The following is an 11,041-nucleotide window of genomic DNA, read 5'->3' on the forward strand; positions in this document are numbered from 1 at the left end:
TTTGCTTACTTACTGTACAGTTAGATCACATCTTTCACTGAGAAAACCTAAGAGAAGCCAAGTAGCTGTTTGCTGACATCTGACCTGCATGGCTTGGCCCAGGGCTGGACTTCGGGCTGCGTTGGCCATGTCTGACCGTGCCCCAGGGGAGCTCTGTCGGAGTTAACAGGTCCTGGCTGTGACATTGGGTGTGGGGCAGCTCTGCCAGCCTTGTGCTGCTGGCTCTGAAGAACCTTCTGGGAAAGAAGGACACAAGCAGGCCAGGAGACCTGGCCTGTGTCTGGAGGATCCCTCTGGAGAGGGGTAGAGGGAGAAGTGTGTTGTGTGCTGGACATCAGAGGGCAATTAGCAGCTGAGTGAATTAGCCGTAGTGCACTCTGCAAAGCAGGTTCAAGTGGACACCAGGTCGCTAGCTCAGGTGTCAATTGTCTCCATATTAGACTGCTGCATTTTTATCTGGAGGATGGAAAGCTCTCTTTAAAAAAAAAGCTTAAATTCTCAAGAAATATGCAATAAGAACAAATCATTAGTGTGATTTTTAAGCATATAGCCTTGACTATTGGAAAATACGGAGCCTGGAGAAAGATGAAGAGTTGCTTTTATAATTGCTATGATGTGGAGTTTTTTCAGATGATTGATGATAGGAAGATTTTATAAATTTTTTGTTTTCATTTCAAAACTCTATAAAAACCAGTTAGTTGTTAGCTGGATGTGGTTGTGGTACCAGTTAGAAGTGACTGAAGTTGCTAAAGTCAGGTTAGACTCTATAGTCATTGCTCATGCTTGGAAGGGGAAGAACGTGGTAGTGGGTGGTGTACTCTAGACAAAACACTTCCTATTTTGTTGCCCAGACAAGGATGTGGTAGCCACTGTGCCTGGCCATCCCACTGGTGTTACCTTCCTGGAGAAGGAAGAGTGAAAGCAAAACTTAACCATGGCTGTTCAGGCACTACTAAAGCTTGGGCTTATTTCTAGATCCCAGGGAAAAGTCTGACAATAATCTGGTGGTGCTTTGCTGGTTCTCTGCACATTTGCATTTAAGGCCATGTTTTGAAGGGAAAAGGATAATTCCAAACTACTATGAAACTGCCATTTAAATTGAGTTACAATATTATTGGGAACTACTTAGTGCCATGACTCTCAGCTGTCTTCTATGCCATTGCTTTATTGGGTATTTAGGTTGCTGCCTTTTTCTTAGACCTCTGCACGGTTTGCAGTGTGTCTGTGGTCCTGAGGCTCTCAGATTTGATTGCTGCTGTGATTAGAGGTGGGCGGGAGCTCAGGGCAGAGCTGCTCTCAGGGGAGTTGGGCCACCCTGGCACAGCCCCCCTTTCTTCCCTGCTGGCTCCCAGTGCTTTTGGGGAAGAACCCTTTGGCCTGGTCCTGTGTGTGGCTTAATCACAGTCAGCAACAGTCACTGACTTGCATAAAGCTGCTGTTTTGCAGGCAGTGTGCACATTTTCCATGTATCCCGTGGCTTTGCAAGCTTTGTGCTCATTGAGCTCACTGGGTCTGATGCCATGGCTTCCAAAGGGACATTTGATTGTTTTCCCAGTCTCATTTCTTATACGTTTTCTGTAGCTTACTCTGTTATATGATACTAAACTACATTCTGTATAGCTTTGTGAACAATCTAATTATCTGTATTTATTTTGATACTTGTACCTTTTTGTCCATCCTGGCAGTTCCCTTTTCCAAGTGTAATACCACAAATAGCTGATGAGTGCACAGAAGGAAATTATGCTTCTCCATTGGACTTCTGTTTTCTCCAATACCCCAAGCTTCAAATAATATTCAGTCACATGTTTTATGACAATTAAAAAAAAACAAAAAAAAAACAAAAAAAAACCCAACTTTGTTTTTTCAGTGCTTCCAGATCACTGCTTTCATTGTACAGATAGAAAAGTGACAAGGTTCGCACAAACTAAACTAGTTTGAAGTTACTATTTTATTGAAGCTCATGTACACTTGTGGATGTTCAAGCAAATTGCTGAGATTGTTTTCAGACTTATTTACCTCTGCTGTACTATATTTGAAAGCATTTTTTTGATTTAAGTTTGCAACTGTTCTCCATTGGTGTTGGCAGTGGTGGATCTGCATCAGGCTAGCAATGGCTGGAGATGTAAGAGAAAAGACACATAAAGCCTACAGCTTCTGTGCTGTCTTCAGTAGCAGGGTTTAGTGCAAGTTAATTTAACTTGTAGTAAAAATCTGGTTGGTCTTTGGTTTTTGTGTCAGTCAAGGCGAGACAAAGCCAGGCTGTAGGCCTGCTGTAGCACTTGGTGTTAGTACAGTCGTGTGGGTCATTTGCTCCTGCAGAACTGTGTACACACAAAAGTTGCCCCTCTGTAAGTTGCTGATGTCCCATTTCAAAATACCAATGCAGCTGAAGTGTTCAGAGTACCTAAATTTTTTTAGTTAGCCTGTAAAATTTTTGCAGAATAAAATAATGCACATACTTTATAATAAATTGCTTGTATTCTGGTGAATGTGACTTGATCCTGTATGATGTACACCAGAGCAGTGTAGTTAAATCACGTTGTTACAAACTGTAGTATTAAAGAATGAGGGGAATTTGCAGAATTGGCATTTTGTTGGCCACATCTTCCATGACAGCATACTTGATCACTTCTCAGTGTTAAATGTGCTAATTCCAGCATCACTAATTTCAGTATTGTGTAAGCAAAAATTAGGTAGAAAAAGGCAAGAGATCAGAACTCCATCAGCATTGTCTGCCAGTCTACAGAAAATAGGTTTGGGTTTGGAGAGCAGATTTATAGCTGAATTAATAGCCTTGATGTTGACTGGATTTAAATCTGTTTGTGGGTGTATCCATGGAACCAAACTACAGTTCAAATCAGCTGGAAGAAAAACAGATTTTGATTTCAAGTGGTACAGCATGAAATGTCACGTGTTTTAGTAGCATCCTGAAATAGTAGTCTCTGTGTGTGGGGAGAGACTATTTAGATGTCAGTTAAGCATGGTGACTAACAGATCAAAAGGGACTGTGAAGACACGCAGCCGACAAGCTGGGGTACATAATTTGCAGAACATCCCTGAATACTTAACTGCAGCAGGCTCACAGCTTCCCTCCCAGTAACAGCATATGTGCAGCTTTGACTTAAAAGACTGTAAAGGATGAAGAATTCACTGTGGTGATGGTAATTATCCTCACTGGTAATAGTTGCACTGTAGGAGTGTAATTTTTGCATCCTTAGCTTCCAATAGCTGCATCTCAGTTGGAATAATTGGGGTTTTTTTTCTATTAGATTTAAAAATGTCTGCCATCTGAAATCCATTCTGTGTGTAGGTGGTCACAAAACCCTATTGAATTACCTTCTAGTTTTGGGGCACAGTGCAATTCTTTAACAGTGCGGAGGCAAGTCAGCTGACACCATTTATGTATACCTTTATAGAATGCCTGGATCAAGGAATAGAATTCAATGGAAAAAAATATTTGGGAAGCTGGAATTTGAATAATGGTTTTCAGTTACTTAATGCTGATGAGAAATGCAGTAACCTTTGTGATGTTCATTGTGCTTTCCTGCAGGGCAGCAAAGGACACTACAGATACCACTGGCAGAGCCACAATGTCAAGCACAGTGGAGTGGATGATATGGTCCTGCTTTCCAAAATCACTGAGGATTCCATAGTGGAGAACCTAAAGAAACGATACATGGATGACTATATTTTTGTATCCTTTGTTGGTTTTGTGGGGCCCTGTGGCCTTGCTGAGCCAACGTGACACTAATTACATATGTATGTATTCTCTTTAGGCAGATTACTCAAAGATGCTGAACAGTTCGTGTGACACTTCTCCTGAGAGAACACAAAATGCTTTGAAAACTCAGCTAATTATGAGGGTTGAAATTAAGATAGTAAAAATTATTTTAAGATACTCTTTTTAATATTTGGAATTGTTCTTGCCAGTGTTGAAGATTGTACCTCCATATAGTTATACATTCACGTGGCCCCTGAAGCCTCCTGAAGTAATGCTACTTCTGAGAGCAAGAATTAATAGGTTTTAGATGTGTGTACATTTATTGATGTGTTCTATACCTCCAAAATTCGAATGCTTTCAAAATAGCATTTCTTCTGTGACATAACCCCATTTACAACTTATTCTGGAACTGCTAATACTGTGAATCATGGGATGATGGTTTTTCTTTCTTGTAAAAATAGCGAAGTTAACATGATCTTTCTGCTGAAGCAGGCATAAGGGTGTTTTCCAAGGGTCGCATTGAGGGATCAGTCTTCCCTCATGTAGGGAGGACTCCTTTTGCAGTTCTGTGAAGGCTTTTCATTCAAAGATGAAGATCATCTCTTGAATATTTGAATTGTTTGTGTGTCCACCCATGAATGAACATTTCTCAGTGCTACATTGTACAGAGATGACGGAATGATCCCAGAAAATGCTGGTATTGTTTACCAACAGAAAACTGATGCTTCAAGTGTTTATACTGACACAATGAGTAATTGATTTATTATATTCAAGACCCAGATGTTGTCACTCTTTTTGAATTAAATTAAAAATTTATTAAGAAAGCATTTCAAATTAATATTATAGAAGTTATGTTCATTGAGTTGCAGTTCTTCTCTAATACATTACCTTTTGTGCCATGGCACCACAGTAGTAGATTCCTACATAGGACAATCCAGCTGAATAGGTTAATTTTCCTACTTTGTACAGAAAGCTTAGCTAGCAAGCTTGCCTGTGAACAATTCCAGGTTGTTAATGAAACTGCAGTACAACATTTTGGACCCACAGGTGTGGGCTTGTTGCTAACTCCCAGCTCAATGAAAAGTGATACTGATGCCTGTGAATTACTATCAGGTGCTTCCTATGTGTACACTGCAGCTGTAGTTCCAAAGGTTTATGAAGTATTTGAAATGCAGGTCATGTGCAGCTGAATGCAGACTAGGGAAATATTATATTAAAAATCTTGCAAAAATTCTAATAATGGTTGAAATTGAGTGTCTTGGTACAGGGCAGCCTGCAGGAGAGGACTCCGAGGGACTGTTAATAGTTTCACTCATAAAATAACACCACAGCCTGAATTACCCAATTCCCCCAGTACCCCCCCCAGTGCATGCAGCTGAGTAATTGTCTAATTTAGCTTGGCGGTGGCCATTTCCATCCGGCTCTGCTTGCTCAGCACTGTCCTGTGAGATCAGAATGTGTCACTGCATTGTATTCTGCAAAGGTCAAACCAATATTTTCTAATACTGACAATACAGTCTCCTCAGTTATGAAGGACTAAAACCAGTTCAAATATGCCATTTCTTTTCTGTATTTTTATTCAAGATGTGTCATGATTTGGCCTTTAATACGTTTCTGTACTTAGCTTGCCTTAAAATAAGATAATATGAAAATATTCCAATTGAATGATATGTTTATATTCTTGTAAGCCTGCTAATTTAATTTTTATTAACAATTGTTGTAAGCTGTTGGATGTTTTACTGTTATTTGAAGTATTATGTAATAGGTGGAAAAGTTGTCACTAGTAGTAAGATAATACTTTATGAAACTGTAGTTACCTTAACTACTTCTGAATGCAGACGTACATTGGCTCCGTATTAATCTCTGTGAATCCTTTCAAGCAAATGCCATATTTTGGGGAAAAGGAAATTGAAATGTACCAAGGAGCAGTAAGTAAAGCAGTCTAAAATATAGTGCAGTATTCAGGGGCTTGGAAATATTATTCTACACAGTTTAACACTTGGAACCATTTGTTTCTGCTAGCATCGTGTTTGCCTGGGAGAACTTGGCAGATAGCCATTACCATAGACCTAGTCTTCAAATTGACCTCCTTGGAATATAAGATCAGTATTTCAAGAAAATACTTGTACTGATTAGCTCTAATCCATATCAGGTTTCTCTCCTTGACGTGTCCCTGCTCCTGCAAAGGCGGTTTTTAAGCTGTCATATGCACAAAATGGCCATTAGTGGATTTGGAGACTGTGATTTCAGAACTCTCTAACTGGACAAGAACAGTAAAAAAAATTGAGGTGCCAAAATTAGATGCCACTTTTGAAAATACAGCTTGAAGAGCGAGTCAGCACAAGAACATTAGGGACTTAAAATTCAATTTCCTCCTCAAGTTGGGTGTGTCCACTCAGGGAAACTTGGGTTTGAATGGCCCACTGGATGAGAATGGGACCCGAGGCACCAGGCTCTGAGTGCTGGCTTGTTAGCACATTGATCACTGGTGAGATAGGCTTAAATTATGTGAGTTTCCTTTGGACAAGTAATACATTTCATGCAGAGGCCATTTTTAGAACAGGGTGTTTGCAATAGTTTAGGAGAAAATTGTGGATGAGAGAAAGACCACTAACAAAGTCCAGAGACTTTGGTTTGTTTTTATTAAATGTACCAAAAAATTCTTGGGGAAAATTAACTATAAAGTGCTATTCAGAATTTTTTCTTCCCAAGAAAATAACCCTTCCAATTTAGATACGTATTTATTTTGCTCTTTCTGCATTTTTTAATGTTGTCTTGAAAAATTAATCTTTATTTCCCCTCCTAGGCACAGTATGAAAATCCACCACATATTTATGCTCTTGCAGACAGCATGTACAGAAACATGATTATTGACAGAGAAAATCAGTGTGTCATTATTAGGTAAGAAAAAGATCTGTAAAAAACAATTTGTTTTCTTACGGTGTTTTAACTTGAAGAAGCAAAAAAGTTTATTATATCATTAAAAATCTTCTATCCATGTTCACATTTTGGGATTTTCTAGGATAGCTAAGTATTTTCTGACCCTCCTTTTTGTTTTCCAGTAAAATCCTGATGATAGCTTAACCATGAGAACTCTCTTACACAGCCAGCTTCTTCTCCAAAACCAAAATTATAACAGCTCGAATGACTGCATGAGGGGGCTGGATTTACAACTGTACAACCACAGATACTGTTAAATTCAGCAATCCCACATGGACTGCATTTATCGTGGTCTTTTGTTCCTTTTGGAGTTTTACTTGCATTCACTCAGAGACAAAAGGAGGAGAGGGATACTGGGAAATTAATTTCATCTTCACTGTTAGTCTATTTTAATTATTAAGTGATGAAATTCACTGTAGAATTATTACTCAACTTTTTCAATGACAGGCATTATTTAAGTGACAGAGTGAATTTTGGGAGTAGACTTTATGCTTTGTTCTCATCGAGGGTTTTATAGGTGGTGTATGATAAAAGAAAACGTGTGGAGAGCAAGAACTGCAGGATCCTGCAGCTGGTACCCTCTGCCCCTTCTGAGTTCCCTTCTTGCAGGGCTGCTGGGGAGGTTGAGTGCAGCATGGAGCTGCCCTTTACCCAGAGCAGGGTGGGGCCTCCCAGGGGCTGTGCAGGGATTTTACACGTGGGAAGACCAAAACAGGTGGTAACAGTTTGCTGTGTCCAAGGAGGGCCTCTCTGTTCCTGGGTCCCTGGGACAGTCTGGTGCCATAGGAAACAAAAAGCTCAGAGCTCTCCTGGCTGTCACTGGGATGGCTGAATTGTTCCCTGAGCTCAGTCTTTCTCTCTGGAAAACTGATGCCTGTTGCTGTGCTGAAGTTTACTAGGCACATGTAGTCAAATTGAGACCTGTTAGGAACAGGTAAAATTGGGATTTATTTTGCTTTTGTCACAAAGTAACATCCCAGAGAGTGGGATGTTTCACATGAAGCTGAATTTACAGTGAAAATCTTTGAGCTGTTGTGGATTGTGATTAAAAACCCTACTTTTCGATCCTGTGCTGTGCCCCACAGTGCAGTGCATGCAGCGAGTCACATTGTGAGAGAGCAGAGATAACAGATCTGAGATACAGACTTAGAGTTTTAATTTTACGTGACAGTTCTTGTACTTGAATGCTGGATGATGTACTTGAATGCTCTTTGGAATGTGCATTTTGTATGTGCAAAGTGAAACTTCCCTCAGTGTGTGCAGGGCCTAGTCATAGACTGCAGGAGTTAATTGAAATCTACTGCAAAACTGAAACAAGAAGGATCATATTTACAAGGGACATTTCAGAGACTTTTTTCCTTTATACACATTTATTTTTCCTTTGATATTCTTGTTACAGACACTGTAGAAACTGCAGAGTAGACTTAAAAGTAGTTTTCCTCACAGTTTTTGGTTTTTTAGGACACCTAGAAATTACATTTATAAATAATAAATCAACTCAGCTGCTCATTAAATATCTATTGTTTGGTTGATATTTTAATCCTTTGGACCACATTTGATTTAAGCTGTTTAGATACATCTTATATTTTCTGATTTAATGTCATCACTATTTCCAACAACCAGGGCTGGCTTTAGAAATAAATTTCTTGGAGTTTGCTTGCTTTATGTTTTATTGTGGGGACCAGAAGGCACTGAAATTGCTGCAGACTGGCAGCTCCCAGGATGCTGCTCTTGAGTGAAATGAATGTTCTGCCTAACTTAGTGTCTGCTACCACTCCATCAGTTTCACTTGATAGCTGCCAAGGGCTTTACTGTTTCTGCCCCTAAACTGGTGATTCTCAAAAAATTGAGACACAGCTCTGTCTGTTGTCAGTACCACAGAAGCTGCTGAGCATAAACAGCTCCAAATGAACCTTTGTGTTCAGTGAAACATCACTTTTGTTGTAAAAATCTGTCCTGCGGAAGATGAGCGATGATAACAGTATGTTATAGTGAGGTGCTGCTTGCTTCTCTTCTTCGTAACTAGTCTAAATTTGGAGTGACTCCACTGAAAATCCCTGGTGGAGCAGAACCAGCTAATACCCAGGTTTTTCCTTCTTTTTCCTCTTCAAGATGGCAGATTTCCCACTAAAGAAAGGTTTGCAAAGAGAGAAGGTAAGAAATAAGGTATAGACTGGACCTATTCACAGATCACAAAGGCTAAGTCTGGCTTCTGTTGCATATGGAGCCTCTGGAATGGAGACACAAGGATGGTGGGGAAGGGGCTGATGCACACCTGCTGTGTCCTCCCTCTGTATGCTTTGGGCACCTGTGGCATCTGCCGCCAAACCTGGGAGGAAAAATTCATTCCCACAGACTAGATGTGTGTTTCCAGGCAGGTGAAGCAGGGTCCCTAATGTGGGCAGAGCACCTTTTGCCTGGACATTAATTCCAAATGTATTTAGACACTGTTAGAAAAACTCATCTTCTTCAAAAGTTAGTGAATGAACTGGGAAAGCAGATCCAAAAGAAAATGCAATTCTTGGAAAGGCTGGATAGGTGGCAACCAAAAATAATCTCTTTTCATATGATAATACTAATTTTAAAAGAAAAATTGTTACCAAACAACCTTTCCAAGGCCAGGGAAGGCATTTTCATTAGCTGAGTAATTTCAGCATATTTGCATACGTGTTAAGAAAATTACATGTGCACATGTCTAATCATAGCTGAGCTGCTTTGCATGGCTGCTGCAGAGTAAATAAACAATGAGGTTATTCATGGGCTGCCTCCGAGCTGGGCTGAATCCAGGAGCAGGGTGTGCTTAGGTGGGAAGAGGGAGTAGTGCCCCCAGGTCTTCCCTGGCCGCGTGCATGGGCAGAAGTTCACTCACAGACTTAACACAGCTAAGCTGGACTTTATTTCTTATTAAGCTTATGTTTTACTGAGGCATGATATTTAATTTAGAACTTTCTTGAGCTAAGCTCATCGGTGGCAGTTAAAACAGACTGTTGGCATTTCTCCCCCATGTGACATGGCAGCCCTTCCGGACTATCAACAAGTTGTGCAGTCAAGATTTTAATTATGAAGGATTGTCTCGTGTCTTTTAATTCCTTTTGAGCTATCGCTGTCCTTTAATTAAGAGAGTGGAGGTTATGATTAATATTTTTCTATTATGTAGCAATAAATGCATTTCTTCAGAGTGTTGTTAAGGTTTTACCTTTCTATAAAGCTGAGGACTTTAATTTCACTTTGATTCTGTGATCCCTGCCAGGAGATGTTGCTGTTGCTTTAAAGCAGTTTTTCTTGTTTGTAGTTTCAGTTTACATTTGGCATTTGTGTGGTGACATTTGAGTCCAGGAAGGCAGTGTATGATATCTAAAAAGTCAGTGCATCTAATATACTATAAATATGTGTTAATGAAAAGATCATTTACCCCAACAGCTTTTAGTGAACAGCTCATGTCTATCTTAAATCTATTAAGTTGAAAATTTAATAAGAGATTTCTAGTCAGCTTCTGTATCTCAGCTTTCCAGAAGACTCAGATGACTGATCATTCTAAAATGTCTGTAGAGAACCCGACTGGAAGTATGGTTGAATTTTAATGAGGAAGTCGTAGAAACAAAAATCTAACACAGTAAGAAAAGTTAGGTTCTCTGATTCAGAAGGGAAAAATATTTCACTGAAGTAGTGCTACTGACATTTCTCTGAACATAATTGCAGAAGGTAAATTTTCTGTGTAAACAAGCTATAAAGCTTATCCAAACACATCAGAGTATTTTACATATACAGTGTTCTTTACTGGCAGATTGAAGAGTTCTTTATAAATACTTGGTATTAAAATTTCTACATTGTCCTGGCAATGTAGATAAGCATCACTTGTATTGTTCTACAGCCATGGATACCATATCAAATGTCACTCAGAAAATTCATTTTAGAGAGAAGGATGACACTGTGTATCAGATCTTGCTTCTGTAATCACCGATTCCTTCCTCTGGGAAGGAAGCAAGGAGCAAAACAATTTCCTTCTGCATTTGTAGTCTTATTCTGATTTCAGCTAAGCATTAATTGACTTGGTGGAAGAAAATGTCATTTTTCTGAAGTGGCAGATAGTGCTAGAAGAAACAATACATCTTTCAAAACATTGTAAATTTTGTTAGTGTTTGAGACTATGTGATGGTTTTACTTTTAGCAAGAAAAGTCTCTGAGAAAATTGTCAATACCACAATCCACTTTAAGCCATTTTAAGAATTTTTTTCAAGCTTTCAAAACCTCCATACTTGCAACATACTTCAAACTACCAAGTTAGATGATTCTTACATCTTCTTAAAATAGTTTTAATAACAGCAGAGCAGTCAGATTTATACAAAGAAGCTGTATGAATATCATTTGGCAGGAATTGCA

The 11,041-nt window shown here is 39.4% G+C and overlaps 1 protein-coding gene across 3 annotated transcripts in view; it reads left to right on the forward strand.

Annotated features, from left to right (window-relative positions):
• The window catches only part of MYO1E (myosin IE), a 109,545-nt gene that overhangs the window by 58,382 nt on the left and 40,122 nt on the right, over window positions 1-11,041 (forward strand). For all 3 annotated transcript variants that reach the window (XR_001863135.1, XM_017737764.1, XM_017737769.1), the window contains exons 2-4: window positions 3,551-3,694; window positions 5,560-5,649; window positions 6,528-6,622. Coding sequence is in view for 2 of the 3 variants with exons in the window: in XM_017737764.1 (XP_017593253.1) it covers window positions 3,617-3,694; window positions 5,560-5,649; window positions 6,528-6,622 (263 nt within the window). In the remaining variant the exon portion in view is untranslated. The remainder of the gene's footprint in view (window positions 1-3,550; window positions 3,695-5,559; window positions 5,650-6,527; window positions 6,623-11,041) is intronic.

The sequence above is a fragment of the Corvus brachyrhynchos genome, unplaced genomic scaffold (genome assembly GCF_000691975.1).
Source record: "Corvus brachyrhynchos isolate BGI_N302 unplaced genomic scaffold, ASM69197v1 scaffold200, whole genome shotgun sequence".
NCBI lineage: Eukaryota > Metazoa > Chordata > Aves > Passeriformes > Corvidae > Corvus > Corvus brachyrhynchos.